The sequence below is a fragment of the Oryza brachyantha genome, chromosome 3, assembly GCF_000231095.2.
Source record: "Oryza brachyantha chromosome 3, ObraRS2, whole genome shotgun sequence".
Taxonomy (NCBI): domain Eukaryota; kingdom Viridiplantae; phylum Streptophyta; class Magnoliopsida; order Poales; family Poaceae; genus Oryza; species Oryza brachyantha.
In genome coordinates, this window is record NC_023165.2 from 28,464,866 (window position 1) to 28,489,012 (window position 24,147).

At 41.7% G+C, this 24,147-nt stretch overlaps 4 protein-coding genes across 7 annotated transcripts; 2 read left to right on the forward strand and 2 right to left on the reverse strand.

The window, feature by feature from the left end:
- Positions 1-9,785: 9,785 nt before the first annotated feature.
- On the forward strand, positions 9,786-14,517 carry LOC102715192 (serine/threonine-protein kinase BSK5). The gene is made up of 10 exons (XM_006650758.3): positions 9,786-10,162; positions 10,714-10,940; positions 11,046-11,181; positions 11,703-11,836; positions 11,921-12,026; positions 12,495-12,580; positions 12,659-12,847; positions 12,959-13,120; positions 13,656-13,769; positions 13,995-14,517. Exons 1-10 carry the CDS (start codon positions 10,096-10,098, stop codon positions 14,247-14,249), a joined length of 1,476 nt encoding a protein of 491 aa, XP_006650821.1. The 5' UTR covers positions 9,786-10,095; the 3' UTR covers positions 14,250-14,517.
- A 1,062-nt stretch (positions 14,518-15,579) lies between these two features.
- Positions 15,580-17,682, reverse strand: LOC102716491 (mitochondrial import inner membrane translocase subunit TIM10-like). Of its 3 annotated transcripts, none has more exons than XM_006651912.2 (6): positions 17,567-17,682; positions 17,391-17,473; positions 17,238-17,290; positions 16,577-16,615; positions 16,224-16,293; positions 15,580-15,837 (listed from the first exon to the last, which is right to left on the reverse strand). In XM_006651912.2, exons 2-6 carry the CDS (start codon positions 17,454-17,456, stop codon positions 15,790-15,792), a joined length of 276 nt encoding a protein of 91 aa, XP_006651975.1. In that variant the 5' UTR covers positions 17,457-17,473; positions 17,567-17,682; the 3' UTR covers positions 15,580-15,789. The 3 variants fall into 3 exon arrangements, with proteins under 3 accessions (XP_006651975.1, XP_015690396.1, XP_015690397.1); XM_015834910.1 differs by having other exon boundaries at positions 17,391-17,478; XM_015834911.1 differs by having other exon boundaries at positions 17,391-17,494.
- A 172-nt stretch (positions 17,683-17,854) lies between these two features.
- Positions 17,855-21,061, forward strand: LOC102715468 (transcription termination/antitermination protein NusG). 2 transcript variants are annotated; one of them, XM_006650759.3, is made up of 6 exons: positions 17,855-18,321; positions 18,791-18,969; positions 19,424-19,745; positions 19,864-19,957; positions 20,548-20,691; positions 20,809-21,061. In XM_006650759.3, the coding sequence occupies exons 1-4, from the start codon at positions 17,905-17,907 to the stop codon at positions 19,942-19,944; spliced, it is 999 nt and encodes a 332-aa protein (XP_006650822.1). In that variant the 5' UTR covers positions 17,855-17,904; the 3' UTR covers positions 19,945-19,957; positions 20,548-20,691; positions 20,809-21,061. The 2 variants fall into 2 exon arrangements, with proteins under 2 accessions (XP_006650822.1, XP_006650823.1); XM_006650760.3 differs by having other exon boundaries at positions 19,864-19,946.
- A 459-nt stretch (positions 21,062-21,520) lies between these two features.
- LOC102716772 (protein GRAVITROPIC IN THE LIGHT 1) lies at positions 21,521-23,863 on the reverse strand. The gene has a single exon (XM_040522246.1). It carries the CDS (start codon positions 23,550-23,552, stop codon positions 22,041-22,043), a length of 1,512 nt encoding a protein of 503 aa, XP_040378180.1. The 5' UTR covers positions 23,553-23,863; the 3' UTR covers positions 21,521-22,040.
- Positions 23,864-24,147: the final 284 nt, after the last annotated feature.

A 24,147-nucleotide genomic window follows, 5' to 3' on the forward strand; every position in this document is an offset into this window, starting at 1 on the left:
TGTATGCTGGCCTCTCCAAGGGCCTGACCGCTTTCTAGCTGCCCTCTTAAGCTATCCAGGTTGGCTTCGGCTTGCTTCTTGCTTGCGCAGAGGCCACAGGTGCCTAGCTATCCATGGAATCGCTTACTCCACACTCTAGAGGGACACCGGATATTCTAGGCTCCCACCATTTCACTATTACAACTTCTTATAAGCTAAAATTTAAATTTTGGTTTTGATTTATATTTTTTTTCATCATGATTAGTTTTATAGCTTTTACTTGAATCGGTATAGACACCTATATAAATTTTTCACTAATAAATTATTTTTAATATCTAACTTTGATTAGCTTGGTGATCAACTTTGTTCAGCTGATTAGTAGCTGATGTTAGAGCAGGTACAATAGCAGACTATAAGCCAGTTATAAGTATTTTAAGATAATAAGAGAGAAGAGCAGCCGGCAGACTATACTATTGAATTTGCTTCAATTCATCAATAGTCAATTCATACAATAGTTATCTATAAAATATTATTACATGGTCCCACATGTCATACACACATTGTGTCTTGAAGCTTGTGTTGTAGCTAGCTATAAACTAGTAGTCCACTTTTTTTTCCTCTGCTCTTATCTTTTTAAAATATGCTTATAACTGGCTTATAGTCTATTATTGTACCTGCTCTTAGATCAATCTTAATAGGAGTTTCATGGACAATAAACATGGTGTCATGTAAACATTTTTTATGATGTGACAAAATATTAATAAAGATATGGATAAAATGAGTTTTGTGGAAATGAAACCTTCTATGCACTGTTAACTAGACAGTTTGTATATTGCATGTAACATAGAAAACAACCATGGATAAAACTATCATTGGGAGATGTATATTTTATTTTAGTTTCAAACTTTTTAAGAAAACATGTCATTCTATATACTCGTGTCCATAAAAAATAACCTTTTTCGTATACTACTACGTAACTCTACCAGTGGTAGTGGTAGCATGCACATGCAGATGCAGACAACGATGTTCTGTTGCGTTGATATCTGTTGGGAAGATCTTCCATGTCAGAGCTGAGCTGAGCTAGGATTCGATCCAACATGTCGCTAGGTTGAGAGATGTGCACTGTTGCTAGACCACACCACGTACACGGTACTCTCTCTAGCCAGCATCACCAGAGCAGGTGCTATAAACCAGTTATAAGCATATTTTAAAGAGATAAGAGGGGAGAGAAGATGGGTGAGCTACTAATTTGTATTCAGCTGCACATGGGCTCTAAAATAAAATATATGTATGACATATGTGATCATGTATAGATGTTTTATAGCTAACTATTGTATATATATTGGCTATTAGATTGATTATAAATGAATTAGAGTCAACAGTTAGATATACTATTCCGTATCTGGAGGAGGAGGGGACGAGAGCTGAGAGTAGAACACTGTGTGCATGCGTGCAGCGGCATGGGAGCAACAGACGGAGAAAGAATATCTGTCAATCCATCCATCCATCTATGGCGTCCATTGCTACAGGGCCATGATTGCCACCAACCCGACCTTCAATGGTGCATATATGGCCGACGTGACGGAGGCTGCATGCAGCGATGCGGATACGGCCAGCTGAGCCGTCGATCATTCACACCATCAATCCGTCCTGGTTTTCTGCAGACTCTTCTCCTAGCAGCTACTAGCTCCAACTTCCGAGGCCGATCGAATACCAGTTCATTCTCATTTTTAAAGTTTTATATAAGTTTTCTAGTTTTACTAAATAACATGCCGCCATGTGGTATAAAATTTATGACGATGATAAAGGTAAGTTACATATATAACTGAATTATAACTTTTAATCAGAACAATTCGATTTATATGTACATATAGTTAATCTATTTTTATTAGATACTTAAATGTAACATTTAGGTGATATCTAGGCTATTAAATTATAAAATAAAATTTGTATGCATAAAACTTGTTTTATTTATTCACTCGAATATAACTCTGCACCGAAAGATAACTCCTACCGCACCACACTACTTCACTCCTGGGCGGCGCGCCGGCAAATCCGGCAGGCCGAAACAAACATGTCGTCGTGCCGTGCCGTGCCGTGCGCGCGGATCCGGCCGAATCCAGTGGCACGCACGCACGTAAAGCCGGATGATTCCTCGGTTGATTGATCCCTTCGGTGAATCTCTCACGTAATCCACAGTGCCATGCCCACTTTTCCTCCGTTTCCAATGGAAATCAATAATTCCTTTTTGTCCATATTTACTGTTGAAATTGAATTGCTTCTTGTCAAATTTATTTTTTTCAAAAATATATTATACTATAACAGTACGTGGTAAAGAAAAAGTGGCATTTCACAGGGCAGAGGGGAGGCCAAGTGTGTCATCTGGTACGTTGTGTCGTACGAGCACCAGGATCCAATGGCGGATATTCATGAGACACGCACGGTGCAGGGCTGTAGATTTTACACGTGCTCGTATTTACTACTCATACACGCATGCATCGCACTGAAGCACAGTTTTGTTCGTGAGCTCAATATCACAGGTGCAGAGTTGCAGGTAGCGTAGTACGACGTGTGTGCTTTTGCCTTTTGCCCGGACGGAGTGATTGTCCTGTGAGGGCAGGACGGACGATGTGTGGACGCACGCACGCACGCACGAACTGATTGATTTGATATTGATCGATGATTCCATCCGCCGATCGACCAGGCAGGCATGCACCCGTGCGTGCGTCGAACAACTCGTAAAGATTTTCACGCTTACCGCTATGATTTTCACGCTTACACGCTCACTGGACCTGTGGTCTGTGTTTTTTCTTCGTATTATTTTAAGTTTTTTTTTTAGCTTATGCATACACATTTGTTTCTATAGAAGTGAGACGTCTGTTATCTTAACTTCAATTTTACAATAATAAATTCCATCTTTTACAATATTAAATAGTCACCACATGAGAGCAGATAATCTTTTATTTTCACCTATGAAAATGGAACGAAACCTACTCTATAGGCAAATAATATATCTTTACAAAATCACCATAGTGCCTTCTATTATATCATACTAGCTAAATACTCGTGCTTTGCTTTAAAGAAATATAAATTATACGCATATTAGTATTGTTCGGAACTTGTATTTTGAAGATAAAAAATAGAACCAACGTATAGGACTATTTTGAAATATTTATATACAAAAAGAAGCAGTTGTTAAGACAATATATATTATACTTGGTGGATGGTAGATTCACTTTCACCACCATTTATATCATATACCATAAAAAATAAATAGCCAAAACAAGTACTTATTTTATGCCTAGTATTTAAATTGGATTAATAGGTTTGATAAAAAAATGGATTAATAGGTTTGATTAAAAAAATGGATTACTAGGGTTTTACCACCGAAAACCTAATTACTTGAGCATAGGATTTGATTTGATTATGAATATTTGTCTTTAATTTAGAGTTTATTTAAGGATTTTTCTTAAGTAGTTATTCGACTTTGAACTGTAACTATTATAAATATATTTATATATAAATTATTTTAAATTGATTTTCTTATAACCAATCCTACGCTCTACGAGACTTTGTAGGCAGAAGAATACATGGAACATTTATGCCACCGTTTATGTGGCCACAAGAGATAAAATGAGCACATAGCACAGCGGCAGTGACAAACAAATTAATCTCTCCTCATCAGGTCAATGCCACGCATGCATGTAGGGGTTGTTTAGTTCACGATGACAGTTTACCACATTATAAATTAGTTATACCATATTTTGTTAGATTAATACTATTTGGCTAGTTATTATAATTATGCCACGTTACACTTCCCACATATCATAGATTATTTTTAGCAAAACCTTAACACACTTGTGACTCAGCCTTTACATGACGTGCTACTTCTTTGATAAATTGGGTTGGGGAAAGTTAGTACTTCTTTGAATCTGGCTTTTTTTCGCTTTTGTTTATACATATAAGTTATTTTCAATCTAAAATTTAAAATTGATTTATATTTTTTTATTATAGTTTATAACCACTTTTAACTTTTAGATCGTTAATAATACATATATAAAAGTTTTATTGATAGATTATTTTTTATTTATAAATATGAAGTTTCAAAACCATAGTACAATCACCCGTGCACATCTGTGGTCGATCTGCAATCTCTGGTGCAGTGTGCAGAGCGTACCGCCGTCCAGTGTGCTGTGCGGCGCAACGCTGCAGTGCTGGCTTTCTCCGGCTCCATCGTTTCACAGTTGTAACTGTTTATAAGTCAAAATTTAAATTTTAGAACTTAATTTTGAACTTGATTTTATGATTTTTTTATCATGTTTTTTTACACATTTCGCTTTTGAGTCGCTATAAATACGTATATAAAAGTTTTATCTGTAAATTATTTTTCATTTGAAAAACGCGTTTTCGCTTATTCCTCGTATAAGCGGATTGGAGCCCCACTCTCTCTCTACCGAGCAATGGCGAGATGATCAGAGATGCAGAGGTGCATGGGCGACAAGATTGGAGGAGAGTACCACTGTACAGTAGCACGCACACTGGCTAGGGCTCACGAGTGCCTGCCTGTGCCTGTGCCTGTGCCTGTGCCTATGCGGCTGTGATTTTGGTGGTGTTTAGATTAAGAAAAGTTTTAGTAGAAGTGTTACGTCGAATATTTGATCGGATGTTAGAAGGGGTTTTCGGATACAAATGAAAAAACGAATTTCACGGGTAGCCTAGAAACTGCGAGACGAATCTTTTGAACCTAATTAATCCTTCATTAGTACATGTTAGTTACTGTAGCACTTATAGCTAATCATAGGCTAATTAGGCTCAAAAGATTCATCTCGAGATTTCTTCCATAACTGTGCAATTAGTTTTTTGGTTCATCTATGTTTAATGCTTTATTTAAGTTTCTAAAAATTCGAAGTGATGTTTTTGAAAAAAAATTTAGGAACTAAACAAGGCCTTAGATTGAGAAAATTTTTGTGAGAAGTGTCACGTCAAATATTTGACCGGATGTTTTTCGGACACGAATGAAAAAACGAATTTCACGGCTAGCCTAGAAACAACGAGACAAATCTTTTGAGCCTAATTAATCCGTCATTAGCACATGTTGGTTACTATAGTACTTAAGGCTAATCATGGGCTAATTAGGCTCAAAAGATTCGTCTCAAGATTTGCAATTAGTTTTTTGGTTCATCATACTTTATTTAGGTGTTTAAAAATTCGATGTGATGTCTTTGGAAAAAAATTGGAAACTAAGGCCTTGTTTAGTTCCCAAAATTTTATCCCAAAAACATTATATCGAATTTTTGGACACCTAAATAAAGTATTAAACATAGATGAACCAAAAAACTAATTGCACAGTTATGGAATAAATCTTGAGACGAATCTTTTGAGCCTAATTAGCCATAAGTGCTACAGTAGCCAACATGTGCTAATGACGGATTAATTAGGCTCAAAAGATTCGTCTCGCGGTTTCTAAGCTAGCCGTGAAATTCGTTTTTTCATTCGTGTCCGAAAATCCTTTTCGACATCCGGTCAAATATTTGACGTGACAATTCTACCAAAAATTTTCTTAATCTAAACAGCACCTACACAAGGCCTTTGCTTTGCTTGGCCGCCGCTGTGCGTGCGTGCGGCCGTGCGTCGTGTCGCCGTCCGTGCAGGGGTGCACTGCTGCTGGTGGGCTGGCCGGCCGGCCCCGTGTGCTCGTGCTGCGGCACGGTTTGTAGGGGGGGCTCCTGCTCCTCGGCTCCTCCCCGACGCGACAGCCCATGGCTGCTTCCGCTTCCTCGATCGGCGTCTGTTGCTGCCGGAGGCAATGCAGACTTGCAGAGCGTACGTACGCCTACTGCTCTCTGCAGCTGCATGCGCGCGTTTCGCCGTTTTTCCATTATTTACCGTCGCAAGCTTTTCTCCCCGTCACAACCAGGGCTAGCTGGGTTGCACGATGCTCCTACGAGTTATCATCCCTCTCACTAGTCACTACTAATAAGATTGCCTTTCAATATCTATTTAGGACATAGATTAACATTCCTCAACTATGAGTGCTAATAAATTTAGACATATATATAAAATATATACATTAATACATAGATAAATCTAGATAAACCCAGAAAATCTTAGGCTCTATTCGTTTTCAAGGAAAACCAAAGGATCTAATTCCTTTGGGTTGAATTATTTTAAAAGTCATTCGGTTTGTAAGAATGAACCATAGGAAAAAAATCTCCTTTCTACAAGACATAGAGAGAAAATAGGAAAATTTGTATCCACTCTAATCTCTTGGAAAAATAACATATTTTATTCTTTATGGGCAGCCCATATGCTTACGGGTGGTTTTTACTATTTTCTTGCTATGGATTAGTTTTACAATGTTGCTAGGTGGCTGAATAGAATATTTTATTGCTTATGGACTAGTTTTAGATTACATTGTAGATGCCCTTAGGACATGTATAATAGTGTTGATATCGGTTGTCTATTTATAGACATTAAGCAGATAAGGTATTCAATAGATCATTTACTTGGTTATATGTATAATATTTAATACATTATTTTTTATATTTTATATTTATTACATGCAACTAATGCATTAGTTGCATCCACTCAAACCTCCCGTAGAAATTTGTATGGATTGGTGTTGCCATACATTCATATTCATATTCGTATACTTTTCCTATTCTTTTGGGTTGAAATTCCTCTAAACTGAATAAGCCCCTATAATATGAAACTGAGATTATAGATGAATCTAGATATTGCTAAAATGTCTTATAATATAAAACACAAGAACATAATATAAAGCGGATGCATTAGTTCTTTAAATCTTTTCATGTGAATTTTCTTAGGTGATTGCAATTAGATTGAGCATGGATGGAGGATGGATACCCTCCGGGAGGGGCTTAATCATTGTTTGTTTAGTCCGAGCAAGTTCAATACTATAGCCAACTACTAGTTCCAATTAATCTATAGTTAATCTAATAGTCCATGTATATAATAGTTAGCTACAAAACATTAATATATGGCCCCACATGTTATACACATATTTTGTCTTGGAGCCCGTGTGCAGCTGGCTATAAATTAGTAGTCCACCTCTTCTCTCTTTCTCCTCTTATCTCTTTAAAATATGTTTATAGTTGGCTAATAGGGCTTGCTCTGCATATACTTTAACCACCTTATGCCTGTTCGTCCACTGCCTATGATAGCCATTGTAGCCTGAGGCGATAATGTCAGAGAATAACACATACTCTAACAGCGTAACATAAACTGTTCTGATGTTCTTAATCAATTCAAAATTTAAAAAATAAGCCATTGAAATCTTTACCAAATAAACTAAATTGGAAATAATTATATTTAAAATGGAGAAAGAAATCCTTTGTTTACGTCACAATCTTTTCACTTCTATTTTTGCATACAAATCAAAACTTAAATTTTCAACGTTAAATTTAAACTAGATTTTATGGTATTTATATCATAGTTTATTATTCAGTCTTAACTTAAATATATATATATATAAACGTTATATTTATAAATTATTTTTTATTTATAAATACGGCGCCCTCTTGGTAAAGACCAGCAGCACACTTCAAATCATAATTTTTGTACGCCGTGAACACAGCAGACCGATCGTTGGTCTGGAAAGTCCTTGCTCGCTACTCCTGGTCAAACCGATCGTTGCTTAACAGCGCAGCATGTGATGTTTATCTGTTAATTAAGGACGAGAGGTTTTTTTTTAACAGCGACCTTCCTCGTAATGCATCCGTATCTGTGCAGCATGTGCTCAACTCGCCGCCGTTTCTTCTCACCATGAAAAAAAAAACCCCTCTAAAAAAGTGTAAATTAACAGCTCACATAATACTCACAGAAACAGTTTAAACTGTTGACATGAATGAACATGTCAAATTGTGATAGGGAAAGATGGACGTTTGAGAGCCTGTTCACTTTCAGCTATCCCCACTTTGATGACATGATATGATAGCTTGCAACAAGGACAAATTTTGACAACTAAAATTTTTCTAAAAATATCACATCGAATATTTAGATACCTAAATAAAACATTAAACATAGATAAAAAAAAACTAATTATATAGTTACGGAAGAAATCTTGAGACGAATCTTTTAAGTCTAATTAGTTCATGATTAGCCATAAGTGCTACAGTAACCAACATGTGCTAATGACGGATTAATTAGGCTCAAAAGATTCGTCTCGCGATTTCTAGGCTAGCCGTGAAATTCGTTTTTTCATTCGTGTCCAAAAAACCCTTTCCCCGATTAAACATTTGATGTGACACTTTTCCCAAAAATTTTCTCAATCTAAACACCACCTAATTTTAGAATTCTCTTTTTGAAAGAAATTATGAGGTTTGGTCACAACTAACGAATATATTTAGGGAGTGATAAAAATAATACGGATAGATTGGCGGTCCCGTTCAAGACTGGTGGTCCCACAAACCAGTGACAACTACGAGTCAGGTGGTCCCACTCGTCAGTGACTACTACTCCAGTTATCAGCAAGTTAATTACCTGGCAATTAATAACACAAATAGCGTCTGCAAAAAAAACAGCCAGCATGAGCTGAAGCATCTTGGCCACCAAGGCACGTGGGGGCCACGTCAAACGAGTGGGACCACATGTCAGTGGGATTACAAGGTAATCACGCTCTGGCTACGCAGTGACATCCTGCCGTTGCTGCAGCAGATGTGAGCTATTCTGATTTCTCTCTGAAAGTACTCTAATCTGAAACAGAAAAATAAGCGTTATTAGCTTATAAAATGGAAAAAAAGTTAGTGATTAGTAACTGTAGGGGGTTAAATGCTTAGCTATGAGCTGGAGTATTTGTTATCCTTTCAGCAAATTAGCTAACTGCTACTAACTAACTACTTGTTTTGTTTTGGAGTAATCATTGATATATCCAGATAGATAGCATTGGACTGCTGCTTCGAATAGCTACTATTGGTAAAGTTGCAATTACATGAGCTATGTAAGGCAATAATTTATACACTTGGGGTCAAGGATTATCCTTGTTACTTAAATCCGAAAAAAGTGATATATGCTCAAATATATAAAAAGATATACTGTGTTTTTAATGGGAGTTATTATCTCTTAGGATAAAGGGATAATGAGTCAACATGGAATTATTTTATACTATCTAAATCTGGGCTAGAGGTTATCCTCGGGAATTTGATAATTGGATTAGTTGGTAGTTTTCAATCATCCAGGACCATTTTCATTAGAAACCATTTTAGTACCGGTGATGCTATTGCCAACTTCTACAAGTATATAGTAAAGTTTCCGAAGGTCGCCCCGTAATTTATGAATGGATAACTTAGAAACTAGTTATATAAATTGTATTATGTGTAGTTCGATATTGATTATAAATAAAACATACCACGAATGCTCGTGCGCAAATAAAAAGCGTACATAACCACCTCAATCTAAAATAACTCAAGCTATAGACATGGCACACGAACCATAACCAAGCGTTTTCAAACTAAACCATACTAGTGCATTCATAGCCTAACCCTAAAATGACATATCCATTCATAGCCTAACCCTAAAACGATATGAGCTATGGTTATTTAGAACGCATGCATTTCAAATCACTCCAATGAGAATTTTTCACCTTTTATCCCACGCGAAATTTTCACTATTCTTTACAATTGTTAATTTAAATTCATGTGAATTTTTAAAGTGAAGGATAAGTGGTAAATGTAAAAAAGAAGAGAAGGATATAACAAAAGGAGGAGGAGAAAAGGAGAATGATTTAAAAACAGGAGCAATATATAAAGGGAGGGAGGGTGGAGAAAGGAGGTGTAGAGGAGGAAGAACAGCAGAAAGCAGGGAAGCGGAAAGCCCACCACCTTCCTTGGATCCACAACCCAAACACCCCCCACCCCACCCCCACACACGCCTCCCTCTCTCTCTCTCTCCCCCCTCGCTTCTCTCTTCTTCCAACCCCTCGCGTATTTTAGTCTTAGTCTATTCGAGTCCTACCAGTAGCTTAGCTAGCAGCCGAGCCGGTGGCGTGGTGGTGTGGCGGTGGAGGTGGTGGTGGTGGGAGGAGTAGCGGGAGTACGCCGGGAGGAGCCGTTGCTGCTGCGAGGGTCGGGCGGGCGAGATCTAGGAGCGGAGGCGGCGATGGGAGCTCGCTGCTCCAAGCTCTCCGTGTGCTGGTGGCCGCCCCACTTCAAATCGCCGATGCTTGGTACTACTACCCGCACCTGCCTCTCCCCCTGCATTGGCGGCTCTGGGGGTTGGGTTTGGGGGGTTTGTGGTTGCTGGTTTGATGGATGCTGGGTTTGGTTTGTTGGGGTGGGGGTGGTGGCGGTGACCCTGCATTTGGGCCTGGTTTTGGTGCGGTTTTTGTGGGGATCTTTCTGGCTCGGGTTGCGTATCTGACTATGTGGTGTGGTTGGAGGTGGTGGAGATGTTGATCCTGCTGGAATTCGGCGTGGATGGGACTGATCCAGTGGGTGGTTTTGTGTGAACGCTCATCAGTGATCCCGATTTTTTTCTCTTGCTCTAGCGACCTGTTGCTGATTTGATGTTTTTTTGGGGATGGTTTTCGAATTGTCGGTTGGGTTGACGAATTCGGTTGCTGCTGCGAGCGTTCGGAGTTGGTTGCGTTTGGTTCTGTGGATGATCTCTTGGTGTGGAGAGCATTGCGACTTTTGGAGGAATCTGTTATTCGATTCCGACGTGGGGCGTCGTGGTTTTTGGTGCTGATCCGAGCGGCGTGGTTTTGTTCGCGTGCAGAGAATGGCGCCGCCGCGGACGACGGCAGCGGCGTGCCGGTGTTCGCCGAGTACAGCCTCGACGAGCTCCGGGTGGCCACCGACGGGTTCTCCCCCGAGCGCATAGTGTCGGAGCACGGCGAGAAGGCGCCCAACGTCGTCTACCGCGGCACCCTCTTCAGCACCGGCCGCACCGTGGCCATCAAGCGCTTCGGCCGATCTGCCTGGCCGGACTCCCGCCAGTTCTTGGTTCGTGCAGCTTTGCTCCACGCGTCCGTCTCATCTGCATCGCTGCTCTGGTCGCCTATCCTTCGCTGCTTCGATTGAATGGCTCCGTTTTGTATGTGCGTGCAGGAGGAGGCGAGGGCTGTCGGGCAGCTGCGGAGTGTCCGGTTGGCCAACCTGATCGGCTGCTGCTGCGAGAATGGCGAGCGGCTGCTCGTTGCTGAGTTCATGCCACATGAGACCTTGGCAAAGCATCTCTTCCACTGTATGTGTTTGGTGCTAACCTTTTTTTTCTTCCTTTTTACTTGTTCTAGCATATTAGCTGCAGCTAGTATATTGGACTTGGGCAATGTTGTTTCTGATTTGGTAGTACAAATGTAGGCATCAAGATGATAAGATTGGGCCCCTTATTTAAGGATAGATGTGTTTTTGTCACCTGAATCTAATGTTGTATTGTTGCTTTCAGTTGGAGACGGTTGAAGTAATTCCTGCAACAAACTCCTTTTGCTGTTTCTTTTGCCTGGTCCTACATTTGTTCTTCTGGGTTAACTGGAAATTAATGCATTTATTCTTCTATAAATGCTTGTCATTAGTGTTCTGTTTGGAGGTAGTACACTAGTTAGCATCAAGATGTTTTCATTATTTATTGCCTCTAGAAGATATATATAGCTGAATTGCATCTAAGACATCTATAAAATAAAGAATTTGCTTCCTTTTGCATTTAAGGTTTTCCATAGGAGAAGAAACTTTGCATGTGGTTTCATTCATGGTGGTTAACCTTGGCAGGGGAGACAAAGCCATTGAGCTGGGCAATGAGGGTACGTGCTGCTTTCTACGTGGCTCAGGCATTGGAGTACTGCAGTACAAAAGGGAGAGCTCTCTACCATGATCTGCATGCATATAGAGTTCTGTTTGATGTGGTGAGTCATTGATTTAGTTGCCTCTTAGCTTGGGCTTCCAGAAACAAGGCATGTAATATTCTTTTTCTGGATGATGGGTCATAGGATGGTAACCCCAGACTGTCGTGCTTTGGTCTGATGAAGAACAGCAGGGATGGGAAGAGCTATAGTACCAATTTGGCTTTCACACCTCCTGAGTACCTTAAGACTGGTATGTGTTATGCATACACATCAGTTTTTTTTTCCCTTGAGTGATGCGTTGCATGCATTGCATGAAATCTATTTGTCTGATCATGAAGTAATGATTTTTGTTATGAGGTTTTTTTTTTCTAGACTTGTTGTGTATGTCCGTGTTCTTGCCCTAGTCCTTTACCCGGTGGGGTAAATCTTTCTATGCAAATGTTGTTTACTGAGCTTCAACTGTTTATTTTTAGCTGTCATTACCATATTCTGTGAATTACTACGAAGCTTAGGCAAGATCGTGAGCTGTAATTGGACTTGTGTTTTTCATGAAGGGATAGTATTCAGCATTTGACTTATTTTAATCACAGTGAATCAGTGGAGTTCCGTGTTGCAAATCTACCTAGTTTTCTTATGACTTGCATGAAATAAATCTTTGTCCATCAAAGCTAAGAAGCACAGGCTTTTATTTTCTTACTAACTGCTATTTTTTCTGCAGGCAGAGTGATTCCAGAGAGTGTGGTGTACAGTTTTGGCACTATCTTGCTTGACCTCCTAAGTGGAAAACATATCCCTCCAAGCCATGTAACTTGTCTATCCTTCCTGCCTTTTCTTGTTGGACTTATCCAAGATAAATATTCACTTTGCTTGGTTTCGGTGTAGGCACTTGACCTTATAAGAGGAAAGAATTACCTCGTGTTGATGGACTCTTGCTTAGAAGGCCATGTCTCCAGCTCTGATGGAACTGAGTTGATACGATTAGCATCCCGTTGCTTGCAGTATGAAGCTCGTGACCGGCCAAACCTGAAATCAGTGGTTTCTGCTCTTGGAAACCTCCAAAAAGATGCTTCTGTAATGTTTCTTTCTCTTGCTACTTTTGTAGACTAGTAACATTTGTTGTCTTTTTATGTGATGTGCCTGCCAGCTTAATAGTTCTCACTTGATGTTTATTTGTTTGTGCAGACTCCTTCACATGCTTTGCTAGGCATACAACATGATAAGGAAAACACGGAGCAAATTTCTTTATCTGCTACAGGGAAAGTTTATGCTAGAGCAGACCTTGATGAGGTTCATGAGATGCTGGAGAATGATGGATATTGTGAGGATGAAAGAGCAACCTTTGAGGTATGAACTATCTGTCTGTTAAGATTATTGTGATGAAAGATTCTTGCTGGTCCTATAGTTCCTCCCCTAACTTATTGATGGCATTTACTAAAAGGGAACCAACTGCCGGAATTTATTTCATTGTTTTTTGTTATCTTGGAATATTACAATTGTTACATGAACCAAAGCATGTTGAAAACCCACAATTTGTGGCATAGGATAGGAAGAAAGTAACTGGTCTATGTTTGATTCCCAAGCCCTTTGACCATTGGCTAGCGCAATGTTTTGAAGTGCTATTCTTTTGAGCTTGAGGCTAAACTTTGACTGGTTCGATCATGCTTTTTTGTTTGCTCTAGATCTGAAATTGTAAAAGAACATTTGTATATGTTTTTTAGATGTATTATATATCCAGCGGTTGACCTATAATATATCATACGAGACTGTTAACTTCTCACCGCATTTGCTGGTCCATGTTTGCTATTATTCTCAGTTTTCCTTGTTTACTTGTTGCTCCCATTCATATCTTACATAATTAACAATTTGGTGTATGTAACAGGTATCTTTCCATTCCTGGACTGGCCAAGTATCTGATAGTATTCTTGTCAAGAAACATGGAGACAATGCTTTTCAATCCAAGGATTTTGCGACTGCGGTTGAGTGTTACTCAAGGGTATGTGCTACAGTACCATACTATGTCATATATATCTAATTCACTTTCCTAATAACTTCACTCTTTATACACTACCAATTGTTTTTCCTCAAATTAAACCTAAGGATGACAATAACCATGTTCTTGGTTGATCTTTCCGCTTATGGGTTGCTATTTAACACTGGTTACTAAGCTGTTATCTGTTAGCTTTCAGGTTACTAATTTATCCTTTTGAACATTTTGTAGTTCATTGACACGGGTGCAATGGTGTCTCCTACCATGCTGGCGCGACGAAGTTTCGCGTACATGGTGCTCGGCAAACTGCAAGAAGGCCTCTCGGATGCAAAGAAAGCAGCAGACATATCTCCTGAGTGGCCTACTGCACACTACCTTCAAGGGATGGCATATCTCGGCATGGGAATGGAGCCTGAAGGGCACGAAGAACTCAAGCAAGGCGCCACTTTGGAAGCTGAAAGGAATGCTAGAACTAGAACTGTATAGCCCTCAAAACATGATGCGATGCCTCCTCTTCTGTACCTAGATCGCCTGCATTTTGGGTGTCCTCCAGTGCTTTGCCACCAATAGGGCTGTTTTTTGGTCTTCCCTAACTTGTATTGGTATTTCCCCCAGTGGTTTTACAACTCCTAGGTTGGCTGTTATGACACCTCCAATATATTCATAAGTACAAAAAATGGGCAACTAGCATTGAAATAGCAGACCGTGGCTGTGAGATTGTAAAGCTTTAATGTTATTTCCTCAAATTCATGTATATACACAACTTGCAGATTTTTCTCAGGCGTCAAAAGTTAAGAACTTTTATGAGTAATCAAGCATTTTTTTCCTGTGTGTTCCAGTGCAAAGAAGTATCTGTATTCTTTTCTGATGAGCAGCACCCAACCGCACGTATAACGTTTTCCTGATGAATATGTTATAAAATGTATTTGACTTTCCCTAAATTTATAAATTAATGAATATTATATATATATATATATATATATAGACTTATTAATATTTATATCAATCTAGAAAACTAAAACATCTGATAATCTGAAACAAATATAATATTTATGACGCTACTTCACTGGTAATATTCATTTTTTATTCCTGATGCTCTTTTTCTGATTGGTAGTACCCGTACAACGTACCCCTTCTGGTTAGAGAATGTTTTGGTTTTTCCAAGAATTATCTATAAATAAATAAATCGATGTATTAATGTCTACATGTGTTTAGAATTATTAATATCTATATGAATCCACAAAAAACAAGGCATCTGTTAATTTAAAACGAAGGCAATATTCATGATGATACTTCACTGGTAATACTCATTTCATGGCTTGACGCTGTTGTGTCAGTTTTAGGGTGAGTTTGAGATATAAAGAAGAAGAAGAAACCTAAAACGAAACGAGTTATCAGAACATAATTAATTGAGTATTAATTGTTTTGGACTTGAAAATAAATTAATATAATTTTTAAAGTAACTTTTCTTATATAAAATTAGCATGCTCACAAAAAGATACTTTTTCTCTGAATACCTTCCCGTCGAACTATCCCATAGCCAGTTAATGGCTGAGAAAAGCAGGGAAGCATAGTGTTCCCATTTTTCTTTAAACAGGAGAAAATAACTAAATTATTTATCTATTTGTATGAAAATGATGAGAAAAGCACACATGGTTGCATTGGATTGCAACAACTTAACACTGGGTCCTCCTGTTCTATTTAAACATGACTTAAACAAGCAAAAGGTTCGAACAGTCCAGAGGAGAATGTGTCAGCGTACAGACATTCGGAAAGGCGAGTAACAAGAGAATCATTTTGCAACAAAATCGTCGTCTAGCTGTACCAAATTATTATAGGCATGTGGCCTGTTTATGATTCAGGGAGAAGGTACATCATTGGAAAGGAACAGTTCACTTTCTTTTCGGGCAATCCATTAGTCAAGTCACACTCACTCGTGCTGTGTACTTGGCAATCGGTAACATTCTAAAACCAATGTGGAGAAACATAGACAATTGTCTGGCCTAATGCTTCTACCGCTTCTATCTCATATCTGAGGCCGGTTACCGAGCATCTGACCAACCAAATTAGTTACCTGAAAAAGAATTACCCAAAACAAGACTCAGGAAACGAGAAGAAAATTTCAGATGAATCGAGATAAGAGTGGTCAATGTTCTGTGTTCAAACAAGGGTAGACTCAGGAAACAGAAAAGCATGTGCTCTGCATGGATTTCAACTACTGCCTACATATCCAACTATCCAAGGCATGAGGATCTATGTTACACAACGAATTTGATCAGATACGATGACCTATATTCTCTCAACGGAGATCAGATGCACCAAAAAAGATGATTTCCTTCCCAACCCAAAGTAAGAAAGATAATCATGATGCAAATTCAGTACGTTACCACCAAGCTAACTATTGCTATAAACCCCACAGATATCTGAATCAGCATCAAATGTAACTATAAGTTAACTTGCCTGCCAGTACTTCGACACACATCTATCGATGCAACTGTTCTCTCCCATATTGAGTTCAGCTTCTTTATACCTACAGAAATTGAACAAATTCCAGAGGAAAATGCACAGTTAAATTCGACAGATGATAATTACAAGAAAACAAGAGATGATGAATCTAAATGCACAATCCTGACCACTTTAGCTGAACTATATTGATACAAATATCTTCTTTAGCAAAAGAGGAGAAAAAAGACAATGGCAATATGTTAGTCATCTACAACCATGTATGAGAACACTATTGCAAAACTAAACAGAAGGATGAGCATGAAACAGACAATTCAAACTATGCAGAGATTTAAATAAGCCATATGTACCTTTTCTCAATACACTTGTCAAAACAAGTCTGTGTAAGCCTGCATATAGGAAAAAGGACACAAAGCATCAAATTTGTGCCAAAAAAGGAACTGGAGTGATATGGGCTGGTCGAAATTATCACTCAATTACAATACTCAAATACTTAGTATGGCACAAAGTATTCCAGTACAAACAAGGAAGAACGTCGCTGACAACTAACCTACCTGATTATCTCTTTTCTTAACCTACTTGATTATCTCTTTTCTTACCTTCATCACCATAGCAATTACGTGGTAATTGATATTATATATGCACCATGACCTAAGATATATTATCTACATGTCCACAGAAATGGTACATTGCTAATGCAAACCTACTTGATCACTTATATTTATCACTAAAAAGATTAGGTGCTAACTGATAGTTTAGGAAGCACAATTTGACAGTAACTACAGATATGCTATATATGATCCACAGAAGTTCTACATTACGTTATCGGTATAAGTTTGATACACCCCAGATCTCAGTGTTAATAACATTACTGGCCAGGATATGATTCCTCACTATCAATGTAACTAGATGACAACAACTATGAGTTTGTTTACTGCTTTACTTATTGCAAGATTCGCCATCTCAAAAGTCTTGGCTAGTAGTAAATCATCCAAGGAGTGTATCACTAACCGATTGAAAAGATCGACCCGGTACTCCATCTCCTTCTCCGCCATCCCGAACATCTGCCGAGCCACGAAACCACGGCATCAGTCGCACCACGTACTCTATAGCAAGAAAAAAAAAAGATAGAGCGAAACGCGGAAGCAAGATGGACGCACACACCTGCTCCTTCTCCAAGGAGGTCGGCCCGGCTTTCGCAGCGGCTTTCGCAGCGGCTTTCGCAGCCATGGTTGCTCTTGCTCCTCCTGGACTGCAAGCACGACACCCTAAGCAAACCCGTACCTCAAATCGCAAGCAAACGGGCCGCCGGAAAAGGGGAAGAGACCGGGGAGGCTTACCCCCGAAGGCGAGGGCCGGAGATCTCGCGATGCGAGCGGCGGGAATTGAGATGTCGCGAGAAGCAGCGCGCCTCCAGAAAGAGAAGGCGACCAGAAACCCTTCCCCAATTCTAGGGTTTTTTTGTTCTCAAGCGAAGCAGAGAGAAACCCCACTCTTTTGCTGGGCCGCATCCTCGTGGGCCGCCTGGCCCAAACGTCACTCTCTGACATATTGGGCCCACCTATAAGCGTCAGGTGATGATTTTAGTTTTTTTTCTTTGGAGAAAAAAATGAAAAATTCAACTAGCTTCTCCTCCAAAATCCAAACTCCTCTCTCTCGTCTCGTCGCGGAGGAAGCCATGAGCTTGGCTTATCCGCTCCTCCGCCTCCCATGCCGCTGCTCGCTGGCCGCGCCGCCGCCGCCGCTGCGGGCGTCGGCTGCACCGACTATATCGTTGTCCATGTCGACGTCGGTCTCCGTGGAGGGAGGTGAGGGTGAGCTGACGGGGCGGGAGAGGCGGAAGCAGCGGGGGGAGAGGCGGGAGCTGCGGGCGCGGGACTGGAAGGAGGAGGTGCAGGAGCGGCTCATCCACGAGCCGGCGAGGCGGCGGAAGAAGCCCCCGAAGAGGACGTGGCGGGAGAATCTCAACCTCGACCTCCTCGCCGAGCACGGCCAGCAGTGGTGGCTCGTGCGCGTCTCCATGGCGCCCGGCACCGACTACGTCGAGCTCCTCACCAAGGCGATCTCACGAAGATACCCTGAGCTCTCGTTCAAGGTCTCTTTCTCCTCCATCACCTTCTACTACTGCCGTGCTTGTTCATATCATTTGCGTCTGTCCGTTCAGCGGAAGCACGGCTCTCACGAGCATTCTGCTGAGCATTGTACTACATTTCAGTTGATATCCATTTTAGGTCGCTACAAAAAAATGTTGTGAGATGCCATATGCGCTAATTATGTTATGATTAACATTACGACGAGAAAGTATTGGCATTGTTAGAAATGTCAGATTTAACATGAAAATATTATCGTACTTGTGCTGTAAGTAATGCCTGAAATGTATACGATAAACCGAGCCTGTTGGTATTGAAATCCTATAATTAGCCTTTTTCTAGGTACTGTTACTGTAAAAGTGTAGTTGTAGTTACTTCGCCAACTTAGTTTCCTTAATGTGCAGTGGGCTGTGCTTCTGAATGATTTTATCTGCATGCCATGTTTTCACAGTGCACCTGTCAAATTATTTGCAGATTTATAATCCATCCATCCAAGTCAAGAAGAGACTGAAAAATGGCTCAATCAGTACAAAATCAAAGCCTTTGCATCCTGGGTTGGTCTTTCTGTATTGCACCTTGAACAAGGAAGTTCATGACTTCATCAGAGACACTGAAGGTTGTTATGGTTTTATTGGAGCTACAGTTGGTTCTATGTGGGTATTCTTCATTTGTTAACTTCTGCATTAGCATTGAACCTTTGTTGGATATTCCATTCTTGTTGAAATTATCTTTGATTGTATGGCTGTTATTTTTTTTGAAAAAGCATCTCAGTATCTCATACTGGATTTCTTTAGGTTAACTTGAAAGTTGAAACTTTAGGATTGCACATATGTTAAGGCAAATATTTCATGCCATCTACAAGTTCAAAGTCATCCGTTAACCGCATAAGGTGACTGACATGCGTCACACCATATTTCCTTGCATGGTATATATTTAATTGGAGGTAATATGCATTTGATTGCAAAGCCAGTAACTTACTGTGGTCATAAAAAAACGAATTACAGAAGATAGAAAAGGTCAGAATATAGTAGATTAGATTATCTTCCCCTCTTGCTAAGATCAAATTTTCACTTCTTCCTTTCTTCACACTATATTTTCTTAATGCAGCAAAAGGCAGATTAAAAAGCCTAAACCTATTCCAGCTGAAGAAGTCGAATCGATTATTAAGGAAGAAAAGGAGGAGCAAGAGAGAGTTGACAGAGAATTTGAAGAAATGGAAAATGGAGGAAATGTTGAGTCTTTCAATAAACCCGTTGAAGATTCTGAACTCATGCTAATGAATAAGATCAAGAGACAGTTTAAGAAATCAACCTCCAAAAGTAGCACCAACCACAGTGCTTTTACACCTGGTGCTAGTGTTCATGTTCTTTCTGGACCTTTCGAAGGCTTCACTGGTTCCCTCCTGGAAGTAAATCGCAAAAATAAGAAGGTTAGGCTGATGACAATTTCATTTTAGTTCAGTGAACTAATTGTATGGTAATATTCCATTACCTATTCTTCCAATAATGCTTGGTTATCTAAGAATGTGTTACATGTACCTCCCACAGGCCACTCTTCAGTTGACACTTTTTGGGAAGGAGAGCTTTGTGGATCTAGATTTTGACCAAATTGAGGCAGTTGATACTTAATGGTAAACAAAAAGTATGATCAATGACTCAATGAATTCCGATTTTCCTAACATTAGAATTACAAACTAGTTCTTTCCAAGAATCATGACTCCTGAGTTATGAATATGCCTAATCATGAGCATCTGCCATTCTGGTTGCATCAGGTGGTGAGGAAAGCAAATTTAACTTTGGAAGTAATACTTCTATAGCAAACAGAGTTAGCATCCAAGTTAGACTTTCATATGTTTCATATATGTTACATGTGGAGTCTTTCTCATTGCGGGACAGACTCCAGAGTCCAGAGGTCATAGGATAGAACATCTATTATATTATTGTGCTGCAAGGATTCGTGCAACCCAATCTAAGTAAATCAAATCTGGTTAAATACTACACTATGGAGTTTTACTGTTCTAGAAAATGTCAGGACATTTCCAATTTCCATCATTTAGGACATTGCTTCTTGGCATGATACTCAGTCTTTTTTTTTTCCCTCATCATCCTTTCCAAAAAATAATATTTTCATCATTGTTTAGCTCCTCAATACTGTAGCGGCAGGAGAGGTGGTTTATGATTTTTGTGGCTTTATATCATCGTTCCATTAATTTGTGTTTCTTATCTGAGCAGAAGTCTTGCGAATCATTAGTTTTTGTCAGTACAGCTGGGGCCCGGAGGAAAATAGCTAAGAGCTTCATTACATTGAATCCATTGAACACTGAGCAACTACCGTGACAAAACTGTTACCTTGTGGGCTACCTCGAGAACTGACCAGTAAGTTCTCTTTTCACTAACAAGCATTTCAGACTAGGCAACAATAGGCTGGAGGATTGCCTTTGACATTTTCGTGTTTGTTGAAAGGTTTTTCTCTCTCTTTATGATGATTGACAGGAGATGCTGGAATGCAAGCTTATAAAACATGACTGCATGAGGGTTAGATTTGTTGAAGCAGGAAAGTCACAACATACATCCATCTGGCTTCTCTCAGTTTACTTATAGCTGTCGTGTAGTAGAAAACAAGGTTCAAACTTTTTAGGTTGGTGTCAATAGATGCATAGGCTATTCGTTTCAAAATGTTTGTTGATACCTACATTTATCAACGAATTTAATAAAAAAGCAGCATTCTTTGCACTGAGTTTTTTTTTGGGCATACCCTCAGTGTCACATTACCATGTTCGTTAGGCATTTTGTCTATCTTTGTGTTCACTTTGCTTCCTTGCTTTGTTGCTTCCTGATCTACGAGATCACTTTGGAGAAAGACCCAGTTCTTATGTTTCCAGAATAACCATTGTTTAGGCAAAAAGCTTGGGAGAACAAAGGGTTCTGCTTCGTCCACTCTTCTTTTGGAGAAATTGCAGTTTCTGGAGATCTGTTCTCAAAAGAACACAAGGGGAGAGAGAGAGAGACAAACTGTGCATTTCTTCACCTGAACAGCTCTGTCATGCAACATGTTTCCATGCTTTTTAAAAGGAGCAACAGTGCAACACCTTGATTTGAATAAGATACACATCCATGCTTTTGAAGTATATGCACTGAACAACATATATTGTTCGTTCCTTGTATACCATCCCTAATGTTTTTAATTTGCAGAAATTTGATCTAACCATAATGGTGTTGGTGATTCTTGGGCCATACCACAGATCTAGCCTCCCCTGGTGTCCCAGCAAGAATGGCCTAGCCTTCAACTTCTTCAATCACGTTACTAATAGCAACACATCATAAATGCCAATTAAGACTAGTACTATCCTTTGATGTCATGTGACAACTAAATGATAGAGAGCCTTCTTAATTATCAATCATAGTCAAGACCACATCTTGTGATGTCCATACTGATAGTACACGTGAACCAGGATTACTCCAGTACCAACCCTACTTTGACTAAATAATAGCACAGCAATACATGATCAGTACATCCAATCCTCTTGCCCATGGATTGCTTCAGAGAAGAGGTTGCTAAAATGCTGCTAAAAATGTAGCAATAGTAGACTAATTTAGTAATTTTATCCTTCATTTCTGGAGTAATCCACATGTAATTAAGGAGCTGCTACTTGTACACTGGTCTTCTTCTACCTATGAACTACTCCAGCAGCTGATCCGTGAATTGCGTCCTCGCTTTACGGTTGTCACGGTCGGCCGCCGCGCGGCACGAGGTAGACCCGGGCGCGCACCACGGCGCCATTACCCAGCCGGAAGCCGGGCGCCACCGGGAACCCGACGACCATCCCGGCGCCGGCGCCGCGCGAGCTGGCGACGCTCTCCATGTAATCCGGGTGGAACTCCGCGCCGCGGCCGGCCTCGAAGTGGCTGGGCGGCGTCTCGAGCGCGAACGCCAGGAGGTGGAGCATCCACACGGCCTTGGCGGCCCGGAGGAACTCCCCGTAGAACGGCGTCCGCGGGTGGGCGCCGCCGTCCACCGCCCTCCGGTGCTCGCCGTCGCCGAGGACGGCCTGCTCCACGCGGGGCGGGAGGAGGGAGGCGAACTTGCTCGCGGCGTAGCGGCCGAAGGGGCAGGTCGGGAGGAGGCCCAGGAGCTCGGCGGGTTCCATCCCGCGCATGTCACGGAACTGCGTGTACCGCTCTCGCCGGAACGCGGCGGGGTCGAGGAGCGAGGAGAGGGAGCCGTCGAGGTAGAACGACTCGTGCTCGAAGCCGCCGAGGAGGACGCGGGTGACGTGCGCCTCGAGCGCGTGCTTGGCCAGCTGCGGCGAGGAGACCGGGATCTTGGTGAGGGACCGGGTCGCCGCCGCGAGGTCCAGCCCTGCCGCGCGCATGAGCTGGAGGAGGTGCCCCGCGAACGCCCGCGTCGCGGCGCGGGCCTGCTCGGCGCAGGCGATGAACAGCTCCACCGTCGGGGCGCCACCGCCGCCAGAGGCATTGTGCTTGGAGGGGTGGTGGCGGGAGTTTCGGCGGTTGCTTGCGACGGCGAGCTTCTCTTTCAGGCCGTCGACCTCAGCCTGCTTGGCTTGCAGCTGGCGGCGAAGGTCGTCGAGCGCGGCCTCGTACGGCGCCACGGCCTCGCGGAGCGGGGGCGCGGTGGGGCTGGGGCCGGGGATGTGGCAGCCCGTGGCGACGGAGCGGCGGAATCGGTCGCGGAGTCGCGCGAGGTGGCGGAGCTTGGCGACGACGGCGGCGTCAGCGCTCCTCATCTTCTCAGGGTCCCAGGGGCAGTGCGCCCCCTGTAGCTCCGAGTACGCGCGGCGCACGCCGGAGACCGCGTCGAACACCTCCGCCACGAGCGCCTCCGCGTCCCGCGCCCTGTCAACCCCACTCGCCGCCGCCGCCGCCACCTTCCTCTTCTCCTCCCAGATCTTCAAGCTCTCGTCATCCCCCTCCCCCTCCCCCTCCCCATCGCCACCCTCCCCATCGCCACCCTCCTCATCATCCGCCTCCGCCGCCGAAGCCGAAGCCGACGCCGTCACCTCATCCGAAGCCACCACCTCATCCGAAGAAGGCGTGCGCCGACGCTCCTCGCGGCGCGCGGAGACGGCGTCAGCAGCGAAGGGGTCGTCGTCCTCGTCGTCGAAGTCGGTGTCGCCGGAGTCGCTGAGCGCGTAGTTGCCGGGGAGGCGGTTGGAGAGGCAGGAGGTGGCGACGCGGTGGATCAGATCGCCGATGGTGACAGCTTTGCTCGCCATTCTCTCTCTCGCGAGTCGCGTGGTCGCGATGGAGCAGAGAGAGCGTGGGTGTGGGGCGTGCGCGAATTGAAGAGGAGAGGAGACACCGAAACAAAACGAGGAGACAAGATGCTCTGCGAAACACGCAGGGTCAGCTAGATGCAGACAAGGGAGTGAGCCGGGGAGCTCTCAGTCTCTCAACTCTCGTTACCAATTCCCCCGGCTAAACAACCAGCATTCAAACGAATGCTTAATTGCTTATCTTCACTTAAACCAGCATTACTTCCTAAATGACACACACTAGCATACAAGTACTAGCATGTTAGCGAGGGTCACCTCGACGAAATTCTTAAATAATCTACTAAAACGCTGTCCCAATTCATGTTCCATCGTGCTGTGTTACGAAGATCATCATCGAATCTTTTCGCTTTTTCTTACGTTTATTATAAGCTAAAATTTAATTTTTTTATCTTAAATTTTGAGTTTTTTTATCGAAGTTTATTTTCTAGCATGAGCTTTTAGAGGATAAGTTTATAAAAATTTTATTCACAAATTATTTTTTGCTAATATATCATTTGACTTTTTTTCATCGAAAACCAAACAATCATCGATGTTG